Source organism: Alternaria novae-zelandiae (assembly GCF_023758075.1).
Source record: "Alternaria novae-zelandiae strain BMP 2774 chromosome Unknown scaffold_36, whole genome shotgun sequence".
In the NCBI taxonomy this organism is placed as follows: Eukaryota; Fungi; Ascomycota; class Dothideomycetes; order Pleosporales; family Pleosporaceae; genus Alternaria; species Alternaria novae-zelandiae.
In genome coordinates this window covers 122,542-148,844 of record NW_026056996.1, presented here as the reverse complement: position 1 = coordinate 148,844, position 26,303 = coordinate 122,542, and the positions used below count along the sequence as shown (strand labels likewise).

General features: G+C 53.3%; 7 protein-coding genes across 7 annotated transcripts; 6 read left to right on the top strand and 1 right to left on the bottom strand.

Annotated features, from left to right (window-relative positions):
- Positions 1–4,883: 4,883 nt before the first annotated feature.
- J4E88_010621 (uncharacterized protein) lies at positions 4,884–7,444 on the top strand (the record flags this gene model as incomplete). The annotated part of the gene is made up of 3 exons (XM_049404212.1): positions 4,884–5,047; positions 5,098–5,674; positions 5,723–7,444. 3 exons carry the CDS (start codon positions 4,884–4,886, stop codon positions 7,442–7,444), a joined length of 2,463 nt encoding a protein of 820 aa, XP_049250054.1.
- An 830-nt stretch (positions 7,445–8,274) lies between these two features.
- CIA1 (Cytosolic iron-sulfur protein assembly protein) lies at positions 8,275–9,310 on the top strand (the record flags this gene model as incomplete). Its single annotated transcript, XM_049404211.1, has 2 exons — positions 8,275–8,279; positions 8,341–9,310. The coding sequence occupies 2 exons, from the start codon at positions 8,275–8,277 to the stop codon at positions 9,308–9,310; spliced, it is 975 nt and encodes a 324-aa protein (XP_049250053.1).
- Positions 9,311–10,101: 791 nt separating this feature from the next.
- On the top strand, positions 10,102–11,604 carry J4E88_010619 (uncharacterized protein; the record flags this gene model as incomplete). Its single annotated transcript, XM_049404210.1, has 3 exons — positions 10,102–10,877; positions 10,927–11,326; positions 11,416–11,604. The coding sequence occupies 3 exons, from the start codon at positions 10,102–10,104 to the stop codon at positions 11,602–11,604; spliced, it is 1,365 nt and encodes a 454-aa protein (XP_049250052.1).
- A 3,957-nt stretch (positions 11,605–15,561) lies between these two features.
- J4E88_010618 (uncharacterized protein) lies at positions 15,562–17,639 on the top strand (the record flags this gene model as incomplete). The annotated part of the gene is made up of 2 exons (XM_049404209.1): positions 15,562–16,515; positions 16,563–17,639. 2 exons carry the CDS (start codon positions 15,562–15,564, stop codon positions 17,637–17,639), a joined length of 2,031 nt encoding a protein of 676 aa, XP_049250051.1.
- Positions 17,640–18,238: 599 nt separating this feature from the next.
- Positions 18,239–18,844, top strand: J4E88_010617 (uncharacterized protein; the record flags this gene model as incomplete). The annotated part of the gene is made up of 2 exons (XM_049404208.1): positions 18,239–18,297; positions 18,343–18,844. 2 exons carry the CDS (start codon positions 18,239–18,241, stop codon positions 18,842–18,844), a joined length of 561 nt encoding a protein of 186 aa, XP_049250050.1.
- A 1,121-nt stretch (positions 18,845–19,965) lies between these two features.
- On the top strand, positions 19,966–21,245 carry J4E88_010616 (uncharacterized protein; the record flags this gene model as incomplete). The annotated part of the gene is made up of 4 exons (XM_049404207.1): positions 19,966–20,154; positions 20,208–20,511; positions 20,568–20,766; positions 20,816–21,245. 4 exons carry the CDS (start codon positions 19,966–19,968, stop codon positions 21,243–21,245), a joined length of 1,122 nt encoding a protein of 373 aa, XP_049250049.1.
- Positions 21,246–24,106: 2,861 nt separating this feature from the next.
- J4E88_010615 (uncharacterized protein) lies at positions 24,107–25,022 on the bottom strand (the record flags this gene model as incomplete). The annotated part of the gene is made up of 2 exons (XM_049404206.1): positions 24,107–24,562; positions 24,690–25,022. 2 exons carry the CDS (start codon positions 25,020–25,022, stop codon positions 24,107–24,109), a joined length of 789 nt encoding a protein of 262 aa, XP_049250048.1.
- Positions 25,023–26,303: the final 1,281 nt, after the last annotated feature.

The following is a 26,303-nucleotide window of genomic DNA, read 5'->3' as shown; positions in this document are numbered from 1 at the left end:
CGACGTGAGCTCTCGAAATACGCCATCGGTGCGTCGCGAGGGGCTGCAATGAAGATGTCTTCGACCAATTGAGCCCGCGACCGCTACCGGAGACCTGCAAATGGCGTTTTGGAGCAATGCAGCTTGACTGACGCGCCGAAGCGCGTTGGTGGTGAGGCTCCTCATGTTGCGACGCGAGGTGGAGGTTGCAGGACCCGCGAGCCCGCGAGGAAGCAACAACCCCCAGGGTGCTTGCCGAACCCATCTCTTGGCACCGATAACGATACATCAGTCTCAGACCCCGCCGCTCCACCAATCTCTGCAACGCTCATGTCGCTGCCTTCGCCTCCTCCACAGACCGGAGTCTGGTTGGGCGATAATGTTGAGATCAATTGAGCTCGGGCGCGCAGTGCTCAGCTCGCCTGCCACTGATCACGAGCTTTGGCTCACAACATTCATCACCATCTCACCAAAACAGGATGCAACTTACCTCCAGCAGCTAACATCAGCCGAATATCTAGACGCGTTGACGTCGGGTGCTGTATGGGTGAGCCGTGGACATGACATGCACATTGACATGACGCTCAGTCTACGTAATGAGCTTTTGCCTGACAAGCAGTTGCAAGACCTCGCAAATGCCGTTCTTGATGCGCCAGTAAGTATACTCGCTCTTGTTTGGGGATGGTATTGATAAAATGTAGGTCTGGGATCAGTTGACGTTAGAGCCAACGCATCGAACAGATATCGCAATGGACCCCGGGACAATACGTCTGGACATCAACCACTCCTCAGTCACGAGCATGCAAGAAGGAAAGAAGCGTCACCGACTCTTCTCGGATGTTCCAGCGGTAGACATTCAACCGCCCAAGGGAATCGCGTCAGTCTCACTCCTATCCATACGCATTCGCATGGACATTCTGGAGGCAAGCCCGCGTAGGAGGCCCGGGGTGAAACGAACGACTTCGTCTCCGGGTGAGCGAAAGGTAGCGACTCCAGGAGAAGAGGACTCTGATGCACTTCTTTACGAGATTGAACTTGAGGACTTATCGCCTGCCGGACACATTAATCGCACGCCAACTGCTCCAAGGGCTCTTGCGCGCAGGAAACGGAAACGACCAGCCACAGAGGATGTGGTATCGACTCAATCAGTATCACTTGAACAGGCCGAAACATCGAAACGAAGGCGCAATCGACCGACAAACGATGCTTCGGTGCGGCGAAAGTCCCGCACGAATTCTAAATTGCCAGAACAGATAGAGATTGCCAGCATGGTCGATGGAGCGTTGCGTTTGTCGATTTCTGGTACTCCCAGCAAGGCCCCGATTGGACTGAAGGCCAAAGCGAGCACTTTCCGCCTAGGGTTAGCCGATGTTGCTCCTGCGATATGGAAGACCGGATACATAGTCGTGAGAGAAAGAAGTTTCTCATACTATGTACAGTGCTAACTCGTAAGCAGGCATTGTCCCAAAGAGCTCATCTCCTCCCTACCATCGCTTGTTCCATCCGCCGAATCGGGGATGTAAAGGCAGCATCCATCTCGTTAAGAGACAAGATAAAGGACTTGAAGATGATGGTGCATCAAGCTCCGTCAGGTCGCTTAGATCCAACACAACCTGACACTGATTATGAGCCCGCTGAAGCTGAGTCAGCCATCGCAAGCCATCTATGGTCACAGTCCCAACGAAGTCTTATGGATAAGCTCATGGCCCCGATCAGGCCGTGTGTGGCGTCTATTGTTCAACAAGCCCAGCCAGACTCTGACGACATGCTCGCGGATGAGGAACAAGCTTGGCAGCATGCTCAGCCCACTACATCATTCCAGGCTGACAGCCTGCACGAGTGTTTCGAGGATGAGTCGGCATTGACAGCGGATCCCCAAGCGACCCAACGGCAAGGGCGGCCTCTTGACAACACAGGCTTGTCCTTCGATGTTGGCGATGATGACGACTTGCTCCTCGACTCGCATTCCCCAAATGCAACATCGATCACAGCGTGTCCAACAAACGAACAGCTTCATACGCCCGGAAGTCCAGCTACATCTTCACTATTTACACCTGACATATATATTCAGCAGTCACGTGTCTCGTCATCCCAGACTTTACAACATCCGTCGCAACAGCAGGCGAACGCTGAGGAAGAATTTTTACATCAAATGTCAGCTGAAAGTGACGTTGATCATACCGAGGATCTGCTGCTAGTCTCTTAGACACAAAGGGGTCGCACTTGGACTTCAGCACACTAGCATCGTTGTTACAGGATAGAGTTTCGGCTGTATAGATTTTCGGCCGAAGCGAGCTAACACCCGTTTCATCGAGGAAGGGCAGCATCACGTGGTCGTTGGTATGGCTCCGAAGATATTTATATCCGGTTACTCTAAATGTGGCTTTTCATAGTCGGCTCTGTTATTGAGCCTCACGGAACTACCCTGCGCTCCTGCATTTTGCCACCGGTTCTACGATAGCATATGGCTCGACTTTGGGAACAATCACCCCATGGGCCTATCGTCGACCATCCATCGAGTCAGCAATGGGGTGATGCACGTGTAGGTAGATCACGTCTTCCAGGAACGCCCTTCAAAGAAACCGCCACAACCTCGCAACACGAAGCATGAATCGTGTACATAGACGGCCTTCCTTACTCCGGAGTCCTCCTGCACTCTAGGATTGCTTGGCTGGTGGCTAAAGCTGCACATCATCCTGCAGGTCCTGCACTCAACAGGAAAAGAACCTGTACATCTCGAGTTGGTCCCTGACGGCGTGCGCCTCCACAGAACGATTGCTCACCTCCGATCCAACTGCCGTGGCGCGGACTCGAAGAAACTTCGACTACCAGAACCCCTTCTGCACCAGACAGACTGGTCTTGTTCGTATTTCCGGAGTGAACCGCGTGGCGTAAACAGGTCCGCCCAAACTTTCCTGTCACTCAACGTCGCCGATGTCCAATGATTCGCGTCCTCCGCTGCCGAGGTTGCACTAAGCGAACCAAGTTTTGTTTCGGAATGCAAACACTCACGAAAGTTACCACATTCTCAGCAGCCGGCACAGCGAAAGCGGCTGCTGTATGTCGGAGGTCAGCGGCTCTTCATGTAACATGCCTGCGAGAACTGCGAGACGGCATGACATTGTTTTGCAGCTGTTGTACGCTCTCCAACGTCGACGTCCTCGCTGAACGTGATTCGCGCCCCACCAGCTGCACGGGAGGTGATCAATTTCGGCTATCGGGCACAGGCCGTGCCACGTCCTGAGAATCTGCGATCGGAGGAAAGCACGCTTAGTCTCCACCTCACTACTGTTATGTGCCGTCGTACCAACGGCAGGTTTGCGAGCATGGCGACACATGTCAAGTCGGCTCTTCCGAGTCTACCACTCGAACGGGCCATCGGGTTGAAAGCTTTGCATTTCGCAGCCGCCTCCTGGGTTTGAACATGGCTGGCTGTTGTCATGCTAATGGTATAGTCTTCTTTGATATACACGGCACGGCAGTCCCTGCAATCGAGGCCCTGGAGCGCGGCGTTCGTCGCTTGCGCAGAACCATTAGAATGGCAGGGCGCTTCGAGATGAGAAGGTGCCTTGCGAAGATCCATCACCTTACATCATGGTGGAGACTGACAATGTTTCAGTCAATTAATGGTTGTTGTACCGATGCTCTGGATATGCGGAACATGCCAAGAGCGTGTGCGACATGCCCATCCTGGCCAAATCACGCTTCATCAGCGTCAGCTTCCTCCCCGCGGAGACGCCCTCGTTGCCGTGTTGGCGTTCTGAATGAACTCAAATTACCACCCGTACCATATGTCTTAATACCCGGGATCAGTCGGCCAAGGTACCAGAGTTGAGTCTGCACGCTAGCTTCGCGATGACATCTGGCCCCATTCTAGGCCGCATGACACTCGCCTCTGGCCGTGCAGTCCGCGGTCGTTGTTCGTCGCTTGCAATTCACATCCCGCTCACGAATTCTACGCTCGCACGTATTCGTAGGGAAAGCACGGTTCTTCGGAGATCCGTCAGCCACGTTTGTAACACAGCAGGAGACCACGGCCTGTTGGGGACAGATGCATGACTAGCGGGCCGCGTTCGCTGCGCGAGTGGCTAGAAGGTCAGGCCGAACGGGATTCGTGAACTTTGAAATTACTCGAGGCCACGCCGCGAAGCCACTACACCTAGGCTAATAGGCCCAAGCCGTATCAAGGTCGTTTGCATGAAGGGGCCAGAGCTGTGGCGTGGAAAACTGGATTGGCGCCATGGGCATCTCGGCATGGAGAGGGCGGAGCTATGTGATCGGTCCCAGCAGACGAGTGTGGAGACTTCGTGCGACGGGGTGTCGCTCTCATGCCTCCCGCACCAGACTAATCAGGCGCAAACTATGTCCTCCACTTCAGCGGACGTCTAGAAGGGGACACTACCCACCGGCGCGAGTTCAGGTACAAACGCGCAGAACCCTCTTTTCAGCGGCTACCCCTCCGATCGACTTCTAAGTTTTGACTGCTGCGAGGAGAACCTACATATACACATCTCTCCGCATACGCGCGATTGGACCCCGAAAAGACATTAGCTTACAAGACGCTGGTCACCTCCTTACTTGGATCCTCAAAACGAAACACCGAAATCGCCTTCCTGCGTCGATCTGCGGTGTATGATGCAAACCACTTGACTGTGACGAGCTTCATCCAAGAAACACATCCAGGGCGATTATACCGGTGCGGTTCCGCTCTGCTGACTTCATCTCACTTCACTCCTCTTCTGTAAACGTAGGTAGTGAGTAATCTCTCTCGTTGACACAATGCAACAAACATAACTAACGAGCAGAGCGCAGGTTTCACAGCTTGAGAAGTACATGTGAGGCGCATCATCAGCCTTACGAGAGTACTACACATCTCAACACCCTTAGTCAACAACTGCTTCGCAATGTTGAACCCGGAGATCGAGGTCAAGTACCCGCTGGGGAGCAGGCCCGCGATATCGTTTCTCCCTGCACTCATTGTGGGTTCATACATCGTCAGCCTAATCGGTGCTTTCACGACTGTAGAGCTACTACATCGGCGAGTTTCAGGAGCAGGATGGCGGTCGTGGTATGTTCTAAGCTTATATTGCTGTACGACAACCACTAACACCATTTTAGGGTACAAGTAGGAGGCTGCGCAGTTTCGTTCGGACTGGTGGCTATCTGGTGTATGCATTTCGTCGGCAACAGGGCGATCGTGCTCGGTGACGGAGAAGAAGAGATTCAACTCTACTACAGTTCGACTTACACCGCTGTATCGGCTGTCCTACCGGTGGTCGTCATGTTCCTGGGACTATCAGCGGCGGATAAGTTCTACAAAGGAAGCAAAGGATCTCTCGTTCGGTTCGCATCACTGGGCGTGTGCGGCGTCTGCGGAGGAGCGGCTGTCACAGAAATGCATTACCTGGGAAACAACGGCACTACCAACTACCGCATCATCCTAAGCTGGCCACACGTCGTTGGAGCCGCATCAATCGCTGTGGGCGCTTGTCTCATCTCGTTCAGTCTGTTCTTCCACTGGAACAAGCATTGGATGAACAACGTCTGGCGACGAATCATTGTGGCCATCGTACTCGCTTTGGCCGTCTGCGGAATGCACTGGACTGCCGCAGCTGGAACCTGGTATGAGATCCGCGGCTACCACGACGGACCTGGCCAAGAGAGGAACACTAACCTCATCATCTCTCTTTGTCTTGTAAGTCACCCACTTTGCGGACGAAGCACATAGCTAACTGAGAACTAGTGCCTGAGTGCGTGTGCTGTATGCTTCCTTCTCGGCTTCATCAAGCAGCGTCAGCGTCGATTGGAGAAGAACCGAGCTCAACAGGTCGTTCTTGCCATCGCCACGTTCGACCCCGAAGGAAGACTGCTCGTCAGTCAAAGCGGACTGATGCCATGTCAGACCATCACCCACCAGTTCCACCAAAGAACATTTGACGACGAATTTAACACATCGCATCCTGTGTTCCAGTGGATCTTCAGGGTATCTCGCAACTGGACCGGCATTTCCGATCTCATCCCGACGATGCGAGAGCATCTACAAGCGACAGGGTACCTCCAAGCGCCTACTCATGGAAGCAACAGCCGATCGTCTCTGGAAGCCGATGACGATATCAGCTACTCGGCTACATTTCGGGAGCTGTTTTGTGTCACAGCGCACGAGATTGCGCAGACACTCGACACGAGCCTGCAGAATCTTGGAAATCTTTATGAGGAGGTCTTGACAACGGGTACGGTGATGAATCGCGCAATCTGGACAGGCAACTACGGCAACAAGACCATCGTGGCTGCGGACGTAGCGACAAAGGACCTGGAAGCTGGAGCTGTTAATCCTATCCTTTTCGGAAGAGGACAGATGCTTGTACTCACAAGGAAGGTCGACACCACCGAGGCACATCGGCTACACAACCTTGGATACGGATTCGCAGGTGTCGAGCAGGTCAGCGATCATCTGGCCCGCAGCCTGCAGATACCGCGCGATGATCTCGAGAACCTCGTTGGACGCCTACAAGCTTTCAGCGAGAGGCAGCTATCCCTTCCCAAGAAAGGCACCTACATTGGATCCTTTCTCGTACAACCGAAGCCCGGTATGAGAGGCCTGGACGTCATCGTACCGCGAGCTACACCTGGCCGCATCCCGATGGTGAAGCTGAGCAGCGACGAGCTGGACAGTCGCCAGCTGAATCTCCTCACCACCTTCAACGGTTGCAGTCTGGACGACTGTTTGGTGCGCATCAACAAGCGGACTGCGACTGACTCAGAGGACGATCTTTTCCTCGATAAGTTCCGCAACAGAATCATGGAACTCCTACGAGACTGTCCCGAAGAAACTCTTCATCGTTCAGTATTCTCAGCGCAGCAGATTGACATGATGCACGGTCAGACCGAGTCCAGCCAGGCCACGCTTTTTGCTTTCTGCGGCATCAAGGAGATTTACGTGCAATCGCTGCAAAGCCTGACACTGAAGACGATTCCACTCTCCTTCTTCCAAACGTACCTGAGGTCACAGCCAGGATGTGCCGACCACGCGATACTGGCGCAAAAGAACCACAAGGAATTTAGCAGTCTCCGATGTGTACCCTCCATGACGAAGATGCCACCCAGCAGCCGCGGCGGCAAATGGACTCGCGGTTTACGTTCGAAGCGATCAAACTCAACAGAGCTGAGCTGGCAGCAAGCAGACACGTGTTCGGAGAAGGGTCTGGTCAACTGCACCACGCATTCCCAAGCTGAGCCTTCGTCGCATCCATGGGGAGGCATCATGGTGACTTCGACCCAGAACATCCATGTGGACGAAACCAAGGCGGGCGCGAATGTAGAGCTCCACGATCTTGGTGTTCGCGCTAATGTTGGTATGGCGGAGACGGAGCAACAGACGTTGGCAGACCGGCTCATGTCCATTACGACTGCGTTCCGTGACCCGCACGCGATTCGCCCGCCAGGCTACCATGGTATCCGGAAGTAGACACCGTTTATCGATGAGATGGTGTCTTTTCAACACTTGTTTCTTTTGCAGCATTTCTGGCGTTGAGGTTGTCGGCATTGGAATACCCTTCATAATGATATGCGATGACACAACGAGGGACATTCACGATTCATGGGAAGGCGTTTGGGATCTGGGAGCTGCTTCGGGGCTTTGACAAAAAAGTGTAAAGCCTGTAATATGTATATCATGTATGAAGAAGAATAAGGAAGATGTATTTGAACAAAGACAAGATGAAGCACATGTGCAGGCCAGAGGGGTCCGATAACGCAGACGGGCCCGCAATGGTGGGAGGCTTGGCGAATGACGCTCATCTGAACTTTCTATGCCCCACGCGCGAACTGCCCCAAAAACATTGACTCAACTCCGGCTGCAAGCCACTACCAAAGATCAGCTAGTGCGCACGCCCTCTTACAGGATACTTCCATTCCTGGTCCCATTGGAACCTCCAACAACCCCACCGCAATCGCCTTCCACCCGTCGCGACCAGCCCGCCCTCGCGGCCCCTCCACAATGTCTTCGCCCACCACCACCACCACCACCACCACACCAACCCACAAGCTCACCCCTCTCGCGACCCTCACACCACCCTCCAACTCGCGAACCTGGCAATCTGCGCCGCACCCATCCCTCCCCATCGTCGCAACCGCGTGCTCCGACCGCAGCGTCCGCGTCTACAGCTTAACCTCCTTCACGCTTCTACATTCTATAACGGGTGGGCATAAGCGCAGCGTACGGACTGTATCTTGGAAACCAAATACGCGCGGGCAGAGTGTGTTGGCGACTGGGAGTTTTGATTCTAGTGCTGGGATATGGCGTCGGGAGGAGGGTGGTAGCGGTGGAATGGAGAATGATTTTACATCAAGACGCGTAGGCAGCGCAGAAGACGACTCCGACAACGAACGCGACGAAGCAGACGACTACCAATTCTCCTGCATCCTCGACGGCCACGAATCCGAAATCAAATGCCTCGCGTGGAGTCCCTCTGGCCAATACCTAGCGACGTGCTCCCGCGACAAGAGCGTGTGGATATGGGAGGAGCTCGAAGACGATAACTTTGAAACTGTGGCTGTGCTGCAGGAACATGATGGTGATGTCAAGAGCGTGGCGTGGCACCCGGAAGAAGATTTGTTAGTGTCTACGAGTTACGATGATACGGTTAGGTTGTACAAGGAGGATGCGGATGATTGGGTGCAGGTGAGTATGATTGATGGGCATGCGAAGACGGTTTGGTGGGCGGAGTTTGAGGGGGGTGGGATGGCGGGGAGGGATTGGAGGAAGGACACATCCACCACCAGTACATCGGACGCATCACAACAGCAGCGATCGGAGTATATCAAGGAGTTGGAACGATCGGGCCCTAGACTCGCGACTTGCTCAGACGACTGCACAGTAAGGATATGGCGAAGGAAAGCGAAAGAAGGGGACGACAACGCGAGTAACAAGACGGGCGTCCCTAGTATCATCCGCTCGGCGGCTATCGACGAGGAGTGGTATCAAGACGCTGTTCTGCCACGGGTTCACGAACGCGCTATTTATTCGGTTTCTTGGAGTCGCAGGACGGGTAGGATTGTTAGTGCGGGGAGTGATGGTAAGGTTATTGTTTATGAGGAGAGGTGGAGGGGACAGGCTGGTGGGGAGGAGATGGAGGTTGATGGCGCACAGGAACAGGGATTGACGGAGTGGGTGGTTGTTGCGGAATTGTTCTCTGGTCATGATGTGTTCGAGATTAACCATGTTTGTTGGGCGAAGAGGGCGGATAAGGGGAGGAGGAGTGAGGAGGAGGAGGTTGTGCTTACGACGGGGGATGATGGGGAGGTGAGGGTTTGGGTGTTGGATGAGGCGTGAGCTTCACAAACAGATGAAGTCAATGGAGGGAATACCTGATCCCATCCATGGTGCTCGTGAAGTACATCTATAAAATCAAGCTTCATATGTGCCGTTCGCTTTTTTGATGGTCTGTTCCTTTGATATCTGCCCTTGCGGGTATCATGACTACAACTACGTCTGTTCCAGTGCAAAGTGGCCTCGATCTCTGAGTATGTTGACCTTCCTTTGTCCATTGTATACATTTGGTGATGACACATTCTCAGAGGTAAAAGAGCAGGGTCCAGAAGTTGGCAGCCCCTGTCACATGCGAATGATGCAAATGCGAGGAATCAGGATGGGAAATGCCACACGTGGGCCATGTTGAAGCTCTCAACCAGTCCGCTCGCGTCAAGAGCGTGTGGCGCAGGGAGCGTTGGGCGGACTGGCGTCATGCCAAGGTGCCGATCAGATCAGGATTCAAGGAAGCGCGAGAATTTACGGAGCGGCAGCTAGACGCAATCTACGCGTGTCCAACATTATACTAGCCACGCCGTCACCGTCTATCTACTGTGTCTACTGTCTCACCGTCTCTGCTGTGTGCGTCTGCGATGCTGTGCAAGGCCGTCGTCACTTCCTCACCCATCTAATTGGCGCTTGCGCATAATTCCCCCGACCGACACCGTTATCACCCGCGTGTTCCCCCATATCTGGGCATTGCGCACCCGACGCCTACTCCTACTCTCCCACCTACACACCACTCCGCCCTCTCAACATAGTTTTTGAGTTTGCACGTGCAGTGTAATTGTCCGTAATTGCCTCCACCCACGCCTATGCCGCCAAAACGAAAGCGGTCCACCACTATATCTTCGGTCAAGAAAGACGCCATGGACGCTGTGCAGCCCTCATCGCGCGACGCCTCGGACGAGGGTGCCGAGGACCCTGTTCTCCAGGCCGTCGCGTCCAAGAAGGAGCGCCAGGCCGATGCTAATGGCACCACCACCAAGCGGGTCCGCGTTAAGAGCGCCCACGGCGACGAGGATACCGACGAGGATGAGCGCGCGAGCAAGAAGAGCCGGCGCACGTCATCGCTCGCCGGCGACGACCATGGCGAGGGTGGTGAGGCCGGCAGCATGCGCATGGAGCCTCCGCCCAAAGCTGGTCTCGTCGACCCCGTAGGCTACAAGACGAACCCGCCGCCAGAGGGACGCCCGGTCAGGATATACGCAGACGGTGTTTTCGACCTCTTCCACATTGGACACATGCGCGCCCTCCAGCAGGCCAAGACGGCCTTCCCCAACGTCCAGCTTATAGTTGGCGTTACTGGCAACAAGGAGACACACAAGCGCAAGGGTCTTACCGTTTTGTCGGCGCGAGAGCGTGCTGAGAGTGTGCGCCATTGCAAATGGGTCGACGAGGTCATTGAGGACTGCCCGTGGATCGTGACCGCCGAGTTCCTGTTGAAGCACAACATTGACTACGTCGCCCACGACGACCTTCCCTACGGCGCAGACGAGGGTGACGATATCTACGGTCCGATCAAGGAGCGAGGCATGTTCCTCGTCACCCAAAGAACTGAGGGTCTCAGCACAACGGGTATCATCACAAAGTAAGTCTCTCCGCCCTTAATCCCCCCATGCTATATTAACACACCCCAGAATCGTCCGCGACTACGACCAGTACATCGACCGCCAACTCAAACGCGGCACGTCCCGCAAAGAACTCAACGTCTCCTGGCTCAAGAAGAACGAGCTCGACGTCAAGCGCACCATGGCCGAGCTGCGCGACAGCATCAAAGCAAACTGGACAACAACCGGCCAGGAACTCAGCAAAGACTTCCGCCAATTCTGGCAATCGAGCCGGCCTGCAAGCCCCGCCCGCACACCCACGCGCGAGCAGTCGCAGGCGGAAACCATGGAAGCAGCGACCGTTGCTCGTTCTCCTTCTGCGATTTCGCGACTCAGTCACCTCGATATTCCCAGGGCGAATAATACGAGGGAGAGTAGCGAGTTTGCCGCTGGGTATAATTTGGGTTTGATTGGTGGTGTGAGGTCTTGGGTACGTTTTCTCCATCTCCATACCCCATCCTGCTTCATAGCTTGGGAATGCGTACAAGTGTGAGGATGGTTTACTAACAAGATACTTAGATGGCACGCTCCCGTCGCAACCTAAACGACAGCCGCCCGCAATCCCCCATCGACGACAGCTCCGACGAACAGGAAGCTAGGAGTCCCCAACATAAAGAACATAAAGGAGAGCAGCAGCAACAGGAAGTCACCCGTGGTCGTACGGGTAAACAGACGAAGAGCGAGCCGGCTATGGATACTGCGGCTTAGGATGCTGTGAATCGGTATCTATACTAGGGCTTTCGAACCGGAGGCAAACGTCTGCCTGAAGCGGTTGTCGAATCGATGTTCATGGTTTACCCGCTGGACCTAGCAAGCGGGCAAGCAACGCTTGCGGATTAGGTTGCTTGTGCGACGGCATGTGTATACGTGGCTAGATGGGAAAGCCGTTGCACGATGAAAAACGTACATTATCATAATACTTATTTTCCTTGTTATGGAAGACTGGCTCAGCCCCGTTCTTCCGTTTTGCTCTGCCTTGCTCTGTGCTACTAAACTCCATTTCTATTTTTATCTGAACTATGCTAGTTTACCAGGTGGTTGGAGATGACTTATCTACAGTCCGTCAAGATTCAGCGACTGCGCCTACACATACTTCCGACGATGCCGATGAACGGCGAAGTCGCAATGCCTGCTTTGCTGTCGCTGTCGTTGTTGGGGTCAAACGACAATGATTGGGAACTGGCCAAACGAGTGGTGTGCTGTGCTTGTTACACCAGACAATCGTTGGCTTGTTCTTTCGCGTATCTTTGATTGAAGTGAAGTATTGTGGCAGTGTTGAAAGAACGATGGATTGCTATGTTCATGTATACATGGAGAAGATATGTACCCGACTTGAGTGAAAGTGGCATACGCTAACCCCAAGATTGGATTCCCATCTTATCTACGACGGACGGACGGAGAAGGAGGAGTCATCACGCACAGCACGGTCGATACGGTGTTCTGGTTTTGAGGGAGAGGTGGTACATGCGTATATTCGAGCACCAACATATCACCATACCTACCAAGTATCACGTACCAACACACCCCAATAATCACCAACAACACCCTACCCCCAACCCCAGGCCAACACCCAACGAGTGTGTAGCCTCACATGTGTATCATAACCTTCACAACTCACCCTCATTGCGCCTGTCCTCCAGCCCCCTCGTCTCCATACATCCGCCTGTGTCCCTACGCTCGCTCGCTCAATCCCGTCAGAGCGTGTCCCGTGGGCGCGAGGCTGAGCCAGACGATGTGGGTTGAGGGCGAGTGTAGCTGGTGTAGGCAGTGTGGGAGGGAGGGGGTGAGGGAGGAGAGGGTTAGGGTGAGGAGGGAGAGGGAGAGAGAAATGGGAGGGAGGGGGGATGGTGGGAGGGGGAGGTTTGTTAGGTGGGAGGGGTAAGAGAGATGGATGAAGTTGGTGGATTAGGAAGGAGGATTGGAGGGGGAGTGAGAAGGAATGAGGCGGAGTGGACGAGGAAGATGCGATAGGGCGGGTAGATTGACAGAAGCAGAAGACGGGAAAAGTCTTGGGTTGGGGTGGATGATAGATCCTACGTGTGGAAAGATTCTCGAACGAAAAGTAGTATGGTACGCGTCGTTGACTCATACCGAGCTCAGTCTTGTCTCGCACTGATCACTGAAGTGGCAACTTTTGGGAGATGACGAAGGAAAAGTGTGCGCCGTTGACTCAAATCTGGGGCATGATCATGTTTCGCGCTGGTTATTGAAGCAGGAAACACCCAGAGACGCATGAAAGAAGAATGTGCACACCTGATCCAGACTATGGCGTGATCGTATCTCGTGCTCGTTATTGGGGTCGTCCATTGGGGACGGGATGATCGCAATACACCTAGTTTTGACATGTTTTGTCAAACTGAAAACTCTTCAAAGATGACCAAGAACGAGGTCATAACGAGGAACATGTCCGTGGATATCCCATGAATACCCCATGAAGTGGCTTGCTTCGTCGTTTCTAATCACTGTGTTGTCGTAGTGAAGCTGACGCAAGACGACACGTTGTCGCTGTTGAGAAACTTTTTCCCTCATAATCGCAACGCAACGCGGGGTTTGGGAGGTTTACGTGTCGACGTGACTGGACCGGGATGTAGAGTCGAAGTGAGGCATGATGGCTGTTCGGCACTTTGGAGTGGTGCCTGACGATGGCGAAATGATCTTCCAGGATACTACACTACCAACGAGCCTTCCTTGCGCTTACGTCGGGACCTGCATTATCAACAAAACACCACACGACGGGCGGAGGATGTCTGCGAACATGTTCAAGTCCTTTGACCATCAGAGCGACAACCACTCAGCGTGCGCCGGGCGAGAGGGATAATTAGTCCGACCCAACGAGAGTGCGTCGTGTGACATCGCGACTTCCTAAGCGCAGCAGCAGGCGCGGTTCTGCCTCAGAACCACACGGGCGTCTCCAGCCCTACTATATTATAGATAAATGGGGCCCTCCATGCTCCCGTTTTTCTAGATGCTCTTGGTCCCACCCAGACTCGCTGCACGCGGTATAGATCGCCTCACACCCGCGATGTGATATACGACCAGCCCTCTCCACACCCAGGGCCCTCCTTACTAGCAGCCCCTCCGTTGTCCGCCCGTCACCAGCCGTCGCTTATCTGTCATACCATGAGAGGCTGCTCTGCTTTTGCCCATCACGATCTGCGACACACGAACCGGACAGGTCTTCTGAACGAGTCGGTCCTTGGGCACTCGGCAGTTTGTCGGAGCGGCAAGGCTGCTAGATGAAGCGGTTGCGTTTCAGTCGCCTTTGGATCCCGCGCCCGCACGCCAGGACGTCCGACGATCGCACTTGTGGACGACTCATGATGGCATCGAAGGGGCCAGGAACACGACTGACGTCGGTGGGTCGACTGTCTAGAAGCTGGACACGACGTGCGACGCGTCTGCTTGCCATCGCAGTCCATGGATGTGTGCTGCATGCAGCGTCCGGTCAGACTGGGTCAGTCGCGTCGAGGACAGCGACACAGGACTGGGACCGGATTTTCTTTTCATCCCCCCGGATAGCAGCGCGGATGCCAAATGCTCGCCCTACTTTCAATAAGTGAGGCGGCCGTGATGCGCTCCCCGGTGCTGCAGCCAATCACGGGTGGCTGCACACGGTCTCGGCGTGCTGGGCCTGCACATCTGCTGCATTCTGCTCCCTCACGACATCGTCGGATACCGTGTCTGGCGAGCGAGACAGCGCTACTGCGGCTCCGCGTTTACCGTCTGAGGTCTGTTAATTGCTGTCGCTGCTGACTAGCGGTGTGCAGTCGCCGCTGGGATGACACGCGTTGCAGCTTCACGCTCACCAGACACGCCCGAGGTCCCCTACGGAACGCCCTAACGCCGTCGGTCGTTCTGTGGCGATCGCCTCCCACGTCCCAAAGTATTGGATTGCACATTTAAGATATGGTCAGAGCATAATCCACGACGTAGTCACAGGTCTGTGCCCGTCTTTTAAACAAGAATGCAAGGGCACCCGCTCGCACCTAACCTCAGCCTCCGACCTTGCACAACCACCCACAACGACACAAACGTTGTTTGATTTCCGCAGCGTCACCTTGCAGCACTCGCACGCCCTGTCGCAACTCTACTACTACTCCATCCAGTAGTACCCCTTCCTGTCTGTCTCTCTGTTTTTTTGCTCGTTCCGCGCTGTTGCACTTTGCTTCTGCAGCAAAGTGGTTTTCCTACGAAGCCGTCTCTTCACGCTTCGCATCGTCACTCTTCTGTTTTTGTCATCATCGCGAATGACCACTCTGTCCTGCTTGCTATGAGATAAGCCTCGACTGGCATACAAGAGATCCTATTGATCTGGTATCCAACGAGGGCACATGCAAAAAGGTACGACTTGCTAAGCACGATCCCGCGTCTTCGTGCTTGTCTGACTCGGGAGCTATCTCGTTCGTTCCAGCGGCCACCCGTCGCTGCGTCAAACAGCCTATGAACACGTTTCTGGCTTGTGTCTTACAAACCGCTCTGTCTTGGATAGTTTGTAAGCTAACGAGTGGTAGTTGGCGCTTGTAGCAACCCCATGCGCTTTTCTTGAGCCTTCGCTTCCCCAGGCTTCATCGTCGCCATTACGCACACTCGCGCGCTCGACACCTTCCCGCTTTCAACCGCCGTCGTACACCCTACCTACGTCATCTTATGAGAACCCGGCCCACCATGCAGCAGAACTGCGGGAGCATCCGTCGGCGGAAGGAGATGCGTTCCCAGCCGACCAAGCCTGTCAACACAGCTTCCTCTTTCGGACCTGGCTTTGCTTCACGGTCCGCCATGGACGTCGACGACAGAAGCGCTTCCACGTCATGGCACAGCTCTACGACGTGCTTGGATGGACAGATGGAAGAGACCGCGTCAGGACCACGGCATGCGGTTGTCGAGGTTAGATCAAGAGATGGAAGTCCAGCACGAACCTTATCACTTTATCACTCTACCATCCCAGAAGAGCTCGCAGGATATCTACGAGTTATGATGCCTGGAGAGACAGGGGTGGAGCAGTCAGGCGAGGAGCTGGCAGAGAACTTCCTCGAAGCATTAGATCTTCCGCCAGTCACCAAGCAGTCGTTGAGCGAGCTGGACATTCAGAGCATCATCACCAACATCAAGTTACGGCATGACGTCAACTTCGACAGAGACCTCAGCTTCAGACCAAACGTCGATGGCGTCAAGGGACAAGAGAAGGAGAGAGTAGCAGACAAGTACTGGGGAGCGTTGATCGCAGAACTGGTACTATACAACCGCATGTTCCACGGCACACCACCACTTTCACCGATCCAAGTCGAAGCTTTTACACCATATGCGCAACGGCGGATACCGATTTTGTTCCAGAACGTCCGCGATGTTCTTAAGAGCCTGGTTCCCGATCGCGACCATTCCAGAGTGGACGAGCATCTCGACGTACCCATGCTGATGCAAGCTATCGAGCGAGGAGTGTGTGATCTGGGGCGGTTGTCGGAGTGGATGGCGCAATTACTCAAGGAGCACTGCGCGCCGATGCGCGATATCCTAGTCGACGAGATGGTCACTTGCACAAGACTGGGTGAGGCAGACCGCAACCTCGAAAAGATCGTAGAAGGTCTGAGGAAGCTGTTCGGCATTCTGGAGGCCATGAAACTCGTAAGTCACCTGATGAAAGTGATATGTCCTCAAGCTAACCCATGTAGGACGTCGCGAACCACCAGATCCGGAATCTGAAGACGCTCCTGATTGAGGACAGCGTCAACTTTGAGAAGCACTACCATCTCGACAGACTTGTCCACGGTAGGGCAAGAGTCAACATTAACACGGCACAAATCTGGTTCACAGACGCCGTTGATGAATTCGGTCCTCAGTGCTCGCCACGACCCCGAGCTGGCCCATGTTTCGAGCTAGAGGTCTTCACTCGCGCGGTAACAGCGATCACATTCGGCCGAGACGGGCGGAGCGACTTCCCGGATACCTTCTTCCTGGACCATGATCGCCTAGCATCGCTCAAAGCTGAGGTTGACGATCTCGTCATGTTTGAGGTCTGCATGGAGATGTACACACAACTCGCCCGACAGCTCGGCTACCAAGGCTCCATGACCCTTGCCATCGGCCAACAACTCCGCACCGCCCTCTCCGCCATCATGGGCGAGGCCGTCGGCCACGGCCCCCAACAATGGATGCTCAACTCCGAAGCCCTCTCCCTAGAAATCCTCCGCCAGGCCTCGCACCTCGCCGGCCAAACCCCCTCCTGCAGTTTCGACCACATGGCCGAAGCCAACCAACACCTCCGCACCCTATTCGTGCGCAGATCTTCCTGGCACGCATCCCGCCTCGAAGCTTCCCTCCTCCCCCAGATCCTCGCCAACGTCGACCGCCACAGCACATCCTCGCCCATCGAACTCTTTAACGCCCTCGTCTCTGTATCTCCTTCCATGCCGCCTCTTCCGTCATTGTCTCGACCTAACATCGCCGATACGTTTGCTTTTGCGCATTTACATCCTGAGACGGCGAAGTTGACGGATCTCGCTAATCGGGTTACGCATATTATACTGCTTCATTGGCGCATTTGGGGGCCGATTGCTTATGTTCAAGAGGATGGGTCGCAGCGCTCGGCTTCTGCTGATGGGAGTGTGATGGCGAATCAGGTTTCGCAGTCGCGACAAGTGACTTCGAATGCTGAGAAAGACGCTTCTGTTCCTACGAGTATGCGGACGGGTGAGAAACTGGATAAGGGGCAGGAGGCGCATGGCTGTCATCAGTCGCTTCCGCAATAACACCCCACACCAACACGTACAGCATCTCCTCTTCCTTGTTCTTCTTCCTATCATCGGGTTTCCAGGCGTTCAAAAGGCTTCATCTGAACGACAATCTACATTCGGCGTAACTGGCTTCTTTGCTCTTTTCACGATACCACTTTCATGCTCACGGCGCTGCGGCAACACTATACGTTGTAATAGAATGTTCAACAAGACTGATTTGTTACTATTATGTTCAGCGATGGGATGGGATGTAGCATTAGCGGAGTACGATTACGGATTCTCCATATCAATGAACGTTATATTTGTATGTTGTTGTCGCTGTTGGTTTGGTGCTTTGATGTGACCATTCACTCACTTCGTACACCATGACTCTTACATACGGCGCTGCCCTTCTCATAGACTGAGACGAGTCTACCAGTAATATGTCAACAGCTCCATCGCCTCTTTCTGCAGTGGTGAGAGGCACCTGCTAAGTTCGTGGTGGCTAGCGTCGAGCTAGTACCAAAAGGGTATTTGCTTGATACTTTGTTTACTCTTCTCACCTCTTTTCTCACTCCACGCAGTCGACTCACCTCAACATCACGACGGCGGCGACCAGCCTCTACAAGCGCAACATGGCCACCGACGTGAAGGACTTTGCGAGCCTATCCGCGCCCAGCGACGCCAATGAGATGTAAGTAGGCAAGACCCGTGGATGTATCTTTACTAACAACGTCAGCACGCGCAGCAACCAGCTCAACTCGCCTCTCTTGCGTCTTCCTGGAGAGATTCGCAACCGCATTTACGAGTACACGTTCTTCGACTGCAAGATGATTGTGAAAGACCCTCACAGACGCGGCCTGATATACCGCCGGAACAACAGCCCACTTCACGTACTCGCGACCTGTCAGCAGATTCGCCACGAAGCTACGACCATATTCTGGAACGAATGCACTATCGACGCTGCCTCTGTATTTCCACGACGGGAACTCGAACCTGCTGTGGGATCGTCGAACTGCGCTCGCATCACGTCCCTCGTTGTCGATCAGGGAATATTGTACCAAGAGCAGTACAACTTCACCGTGCCGATCTCAAACACACTGGCAAATTTTCCGCTGTTAAGCAAAGTCCGTCTGGTGTATTACTTGCCGGATGAAGAAGTGGAGGCTGCACTGCGCTGTATCCGCGCCATGGGCATCGAGGTGGAGTGCATAGAGCCAAACCGGACTCCATACTATTGAAATGGGATGAGATGAAGATTGATAAATTACTGACAAGTGGGCGGAACGCCCCTATACACCCTCAGGGTGGCTGGTTCCAGCCACCTCAATATTCAGATTCCAACAAATACGATGATTGGATGAGCGCTCAGTGAGCATCACCACACAAGCTTCATTCCATGGCATGGTATGGATGCGTTCTAGCTGCCACATTCTGGGGTCAAGCGATCGAACCCTGTCAGAGACTAGAGATACTCAGATGTATCACTACCATACGACAAGGAAGTAAATGAGAACCAATACGCGCGCAAGTGGTTGATCACAGGACAATGTACAACCATGACCTCATCACTGGCTGTATTTCATGCCGTCAATAGAAGCAGTGACTCTAGGCTGATAGACTTGCATTCTTGGGTCAAAATATCTACGTTGCCGGAGAATCATCGAAACATTGGTTTAATACTAATGTAGACTGTAGCGCTTCTGCTCGGTTTCTTCCGTCCATGAAGTGGACTTTCATCGTAACAACTCCTCGCCCCGAACCCACGATCGAAACCAACATCCAGAAAAATGGACCTTCCCCTCGGTTCACCTGCTCTTCAACCTCTCGATTCGACCTGGAAAGTCAGGTTCCCGTCTCGAGACACGACTAGCGGTCACTAGCCACCATCTAGACCCGGCATCCTGATCGCCGGCGCGGGAGATCGCTCCGCTAGTTTTTCGGTACCATCGCCATGGCGTCGCTGTATGGATACAAAACGTGTCAGATTACTTACATAGCACGCGTAGCTCTCCTTTCTAGCAAGATTTTCGTTGTCTTGGTCCGAACGGCTGCATGTTTCCTCCCGCTACACCTGGGCACGGTGCGAAGATGACGCACCAGACCCTGCAGCGAGTCGAGTTCGCGGCTGTCACAACCGTTTCCGGGCAGGGAATGTGATGATGGTAACGGCGCGAAAGAGGAACGGGTGCATCAGCGTGAGTCGAAGGCCTTGGTGGTTATTTGTTATGATCCACTTCAACTGGGCGTGAGCTGGTGCGGTCAATGTCGGCGGAGTCGTATAAAGTAATAGCAGGTTCCTCGAGATGTGGGCACATACTCTTTCTGGGGCTTTGCTGATCATATTCGTCTTGAACCCACAATGGCGGCGCCCGTGAACGATGTCGATCCTTCTGCGAGGCTGATTGCACCAGATGGTCTACCGCTTGCTATCATCGTCATCTCGTCCATCTTCTTCGCCCTTTCTATCGTTACCGTAGCGTTGCGGACTTATATTCGAATCAAGAAAAGGATATTCGGCTTGGAGGATGGGTTCATGGTTGTTGGCACGGTACGTTATCACTACTGGTATTTGACCAGTGCTATACTAACGTAACATCAAAGATCGCATACATCCCCGTTACGGGTCTGGCAATCTACGGCTGTCTCGCTGGTCTCGGTAGAATGAACGAGGATCTCAATGCGTGGCAGCAGTCCGAAGCCATCAAGTACTACCTCATCTGGATCTTGGTATACGTTGTTGCACTTGCGACTGTCAAGTCCTCCGTGTGCATCACGATCAGGCGAATTGCATCGATCAAGAAGCCTATGAGAATTACCGTTTGGGTTCTCCTCGCTGTCACGTGGGCTTCTTTCCTCGTTACCTTTGTTGGAACGCTGGCTTACTGCCAGCCGGTGCGCGCTTTGTGTTAGTATCCCAGGTTTGCAATGTACGGGTCGAACAAGACTAACTAATATCTACAGGGACTCCGACATTGATCATGAGTGGGGACGGAGAATGCGCTTCTGCGGAGACCTTCCTCATCATCGCGCACACTGCGACAGTGTCGACAATCTTGACCGACATGGCCCTAGTCGTTGTGCCGGCTATCATCCTATGGAATACGCAAATGAAGAGACAATCGAAGCTCCAAGCATTTGGGCTGCTATCCTTCGCCTCACTGTAAGTCCTCAGTCACCAAAGCAGCACGAGCGATCACTGACAACACCAGCGCATCAATCATCACAATGATACGCATCCCCTTCGTCAACAAATTCGAGTCCCAAACCAACCTCCCCTTCTGGGTCGCCCACATCGTCCTCTGCTCGAACGTCGAAACAGGCATCGGCTGCTTCGCCTCCTCCCTCCCAGCGCTGCGCCACTACTTCCAGAACGAACGCGACAACAGCACCGATCCAAACAGCAAGCATCGCGTCGCAACGACCATCACCGCAGGCGGCCGCTCGCGCAGACAAAGAGGAGGAGACAGCTACCATGGCCCCTCGGATCATGGCTTCAGCTTGTCGGCTGTGCATCATGGGCGCGATCAGGATGCTTGGGAGAGGATACACGATGGCGCGTCGGATAAGAGCACGGCGCCGATGAACGATAAGAGGATTTATCATGATAGGACGTATACTGTTGATGTTGAGTCGGCGTGATGAGATGTACTTTTAGCTCGTGAGGGCATAGTCAGCCCTTAGATGCACCTCTTTAATATCTAGAAAGAGCCTGATAGAGGTCTTTCCTGCGCTTCCGTGCTCAGTTCTCCACATAGCGTTTGCCGTGAACGTCATAAAGTTCAGCGTCTCTCCCATAATTCTCCTTCACGGCCTCAATTAACGTCCTTTTTATCATTCTCGTGGGCCACGGAGGCCGCCTATGTACTATGATGACCTTCTGTACCCTACCAAACGCCCCTTCGTAACAACGCGAGGTTTTCTGGAGATCCCAAGAAACACCATAACTGGGGCGGACAACCTCAATCTGATCACGCATACTCTGGCTCGTATCGCGTACAAGATGGTGCATCCTCTTGTATATCAGGTGGAAGATGGTGTTCTTCCAGAAGTAGGGAAGGGCTTCGTGACGGCACTGAGTGCAGGTTTGCGCTAAGCTCATCGGGTAAGGCCAGATCTTGGGGCTTAGGAGGTCGCGTTGGATAACATTCGGAGCGAGATATACGTTGTTGTCATCGAAGGCGTAGAGATATATCTTGTTTCGTATCTCAGCCGGGAGGCGCAGAAGAGGTGAGTTGCGCTGGTTCGCAGCGGTGCTGTTGTAATTTGTCAGTTTGCAGTCGACACTTTACTGTCGCTGTCTCTTACATGCTGTCGAAATCCATTGTCGCTTCACGAATGAGTTTGCGCAGTAATGAAATCAGGCGGAGAGTTTGTTTGTTGTGACTGGAGTGGGAAAGAGAAAGAGATTGTCAAGTGTGACCGGGTGGTTGTTACCTATGGTATAAGGTGGCGCTAGTGCACGTGGCTACCTCGCCTGCCCTCCGCACTCACTCCGCTATTTCGGGCTATGATACCCCGCCAGGCCTTCTACAGCGGAACGGTCATATAGAAGAACACGAAAGAGCCGTGCAACCCGAACAACCCTTGGAAGTTATTCCGTGGTACCTAGGTATCAAACGTGACCTCCACATCGCGACCCATCAATTGATGAATCGCTTTCACCACATGTTGCTGATTCTTTCCTCCGTAGACGTAACTGTATACGTGCCAGTATCTTAATTCCGGTAAATAACTCGCGTGTTTGACGTAGCTGCTCCGTGATTTAGTGGATAGGAAAATACTCCACGCCATTTCCTGCGTTGGTCTGGCGCTTGTGCGGATCGACCTCACTCGCGACAGTAGTTGTGGGTTTGTTCTCTTCACCCTGTTCTTTATATCCGCGAAATCGAAGAAGGAAAGAGTGACGTGAGAGTAGTAGATTGGTCCAGCCTCGTGCCTGATCTGCTTGCATGTCTCGAGAAGGTCATTCCGGGTAGTGTTCTCCCCAATAAACACAAACTTGTAGATGCGGTTTCGAATCTCGCCGGGAAGCCAGAGGAGGCGAGATTGCATCTGGTTATTGGCAGTGCTAGTAGTCCTGTCAGTGATTTTGCTTCCAATAGTTGCGGAGTATCGCTTACATGGCTTCGCGTTCCATCGTTGTCGATATAAGAGTGTACTGAATGCGAGTATCGTAAGCAAGGTAGTGTGAGAGCTGATGCTGAAAGGTTATCGAAAGGTCTTCAACACGCTAGCCGACGAGCTTGGACCAACTGATTGGATGAAGGTGAGTGAAAGAGCGACCACAGCATTCGGTTATTGGAATACAATACAATGTGTCGTATACCTCCGCGCATCACTCAAATACTTCAATCTCACACTTCAATCCCCCTCGTATCCATCTCAGTGTGTCGACCCCTGCCACCAAACAACTTCTAGCTCATGATCATTGAATGGCTCTCGTATAGCCAGGAACACGTCCCTCGAATCTACCTCGTGGTACTGGGGCGTAATCGACACTTTCCTAAGCCCCTTGAACGAATGAAACATAGCATTGCGCTGCGACCCCAAATCCGCAAGTCCGGAAGATCTGTTGTTCATCAACACCAACGTCCAAGCCGTTCTCCAAGGGATGATGATATGCACTATGGCTTCGTGACCAGAGAGAGTTGCGAGCCTTTTCACATCCGCAACCTCGTCTACTAATATCTTGGATTTGGAATAGAGAAATGGTGCGGCTTCGGCCCGGATTTGGCGACAGATCCCAAGGACATGGATACATTGACCGATGGTGGGTTGATGTGGATGGATGCTGTGTAGATGTCGCCGAACGACTACTATGTCGTTGATGCCGAAGATGTACGTGTACACGGCGTTTCGTAGTTCCCCAGGTAGACGTAAGAATGGTGAGCGCTGTTGGTTCATCGTTATATCCTCCATAATATGGTGTCCGCGTCTGTAACTTTGAGCGATTGTAGTTCAAAGTAAATGAGTTCAGAATGGGCTGGAATAGACGCAGTAGTAGTAGTATTTCAAAGCAACTGGAGTAGGTGGTTGTATATCTTGTGGGGAGAGAGAGCTACTTGAAACTGAGAACATAGTACATATACTTTCCCCAAGTGATGGGTACCTATGGAATGAGCTCAAGAGTGAGCGAGCAGTGTCGGACTTTGCTACCATTCCATCAAGATATCTTCAAAGTATTTTCTACTTCACCGTATGTAGCCATTCCATTAAGATCTCTTCAAGGTATTCTTTACTTCACCATGTGTAGAACTACATCGCGGCGAGTTTAGAAGGTAACAAAATGTCATATTAATTAATAAAGAGATACCAGAGCCGTCACGTTGGCTAGAGAATAGTCCAAGAAGTCAAGTGACAAAGGAGAGAGCAAGCTGTGCCCAAATTGTCCGTCCCACCCGTGGGACTCAAACCCCGATGACTTGCATCGACCCCAAACTGATGTACCAGCCAACAAAGAGAAAGATAACATGTTCATTACGTCGTCCTGCTGCGATGTGTTATATCTGCTCCCGCCGCACAAAGTTGATAAGTGCATAAGCTCCACTCGCTACCGCTGCGCCCAACATCGGCCCTAGCCAGTATATCCAGTGGTAGCTAGTAAAACCAACAACGACCGCGGGACCAAAACTGCGTGCTGGGTTCAAGCTGCCGCCGGTGAAGTAGACACTGCATATCTCGGCGATGAATAGCGACATTCCGATGTACATTGGTTTCGCTGATCCGGCTTCCAGCATGAGGATGCTCAAGACCAGTTGCGCGGTGACGAAAGCTTCTAGGAATAGGCCTCGTGTTACCGAGATCGATGCGTCAAGCTTGGTGTCGATGGTGAGTTCGCCAGGCAAAAGACCGGAGACGAAGCCTGCTGCGGCTATCGCGGCGATCATTTGCGCTATGATGGTTTGGAGTGCGCGGTGCCAGTGGATCTTTCGTGTGAGCCATAAGGCGGCAGTGACCTGTGGAGAAGTAGGTTAGCGTCTGTTACACTGCACGTGTATGATGGCTGTATGTGTTCCCAATGTCGCATATGGTGTTACCCAAGTGCCGGGAATACACGAACACAGGCTGCGTGGCTAAACTTACTGCTGGGTTGAATTTACCACCACTGATGTCGGCGAAGATGGCGACGTTGATGGCTAGAGAGATACCGAAGGCGAAGGCGATGTACAAGAGCTTTCCCACATCCGGTATGGGATTCGAGCTTGCGGTCAAGTCGTTGGTGCCGGCAGCATTGAGCGCGATTTGAGTACCAGTGAAGGCCAAGGAAAGGAACATGAAGGTGCCAATAAGCTCTCCCAGGAAGGCTGTGGCCTCGGTCCGTAGGAAGTGATGCTTTCTTCTGTCTTCCGAGGGAGGAGCTGTGGAAGGCTCATGGAAAGGCAGACCGGAGTCTTTCTCTTTGTCGTGGTCGAACATGGCGTATGGGTGACTAACAGCAGTGATAGAAGAGAAGGGCCTCAAAGGAATGGGAGGTGAAAGCACAATGGCAAGAGATGACCTCTGTTTGTAGGAAACGACGTGCTTTTCGAAAGCCATTATATCTGATCACTGAAATGGGAGGAGTAAGGTGGGCACTCCCGATTTTCATATTCGCCTGTGCGACCCGTGCTCCCGTGCCCACCTGAGAGAGATCATGGTTCCGTCCTCCTGGGCTGAACGTTGTCTGCTTGGATCAGCACGAGCCTGTTGTTGGAGTTGGGATCCATGCACCGCGCCAGGCCAGGAAGCGCTGATGCATTAGCGGGATGTGCGTTCCGACTGGTGTGCCGGTTGTAGCGAGATTGGAGAGTCAAAGCACGATGGAGCTAGAACCGAGAAACATCACGAGGGTCGTCTGACTACGCGCCACAGCAACTCAAAAGTGATGAGGGTTGTCTTGGTCGTCAAGATGAATCATCTTTTCCGAGCGCTACTGGACTCGACGTGGTGCAGCAGTAGGCAATGCGTCGTCTATTGGGAGCCAACCATGACACAGGATTGCGATCTCACCACGCGTCAATAGCCTCACTGTCGGTTTGAGAAGAATGAATGCGATTCCTGCGAAGATGGTGTGCATTGAAGTTCGAGCGTTGCCAAGCGTGGAGCCAGTAGTCAGGCACGGCCAATGTTTTGACAGGTCGTTCGAAACGTTGGTCGCTCCATAGTACTATCCAGACGCGTGCTACGCCCCCTAGTGGCGGCTTCAGGAGAAGATGTTAATCAATGTCAAAGCGATAGTTGCGCAAAGATGCTTGTCAAAATTCCAGTGTTGGGTGCACAAGCGTGGAGTGGGATGCTGCAGTGCGCAGGTATGACGGAGGATTCATCGCGAAACACGAAGCTTCAGTCCGCGGAGGTCGTATACAGGTTGCTACTGTGGACGCGCTTGAAGGCGACGCGTGGCAAGTGATGCCGGATTCCTGGGAGAGATTGCAACACTGCCTCCCTCCAGGAAGGTGTAGAGCTCTTGATGCGCTGCTATCGCGTCGATCGTCTGCGCAAGGTCAGTTGTTGGAATCGCAAAACTTTGTACTACCGACCTATTTCCACATGTGTAATCCAGTTGCGTTGGTGTGCGACGTGCCTCAGGCCAATCCTGGTCTTACGAAAGTTTGGTTCCGGTGCACAGGACTGGCGTTGTACGCTTAGGCTGATCACCCGCCCACAGCCAAACGTAAAATGACATTCCCTGGGTGAACAGTACCTCCTTTACAGTAC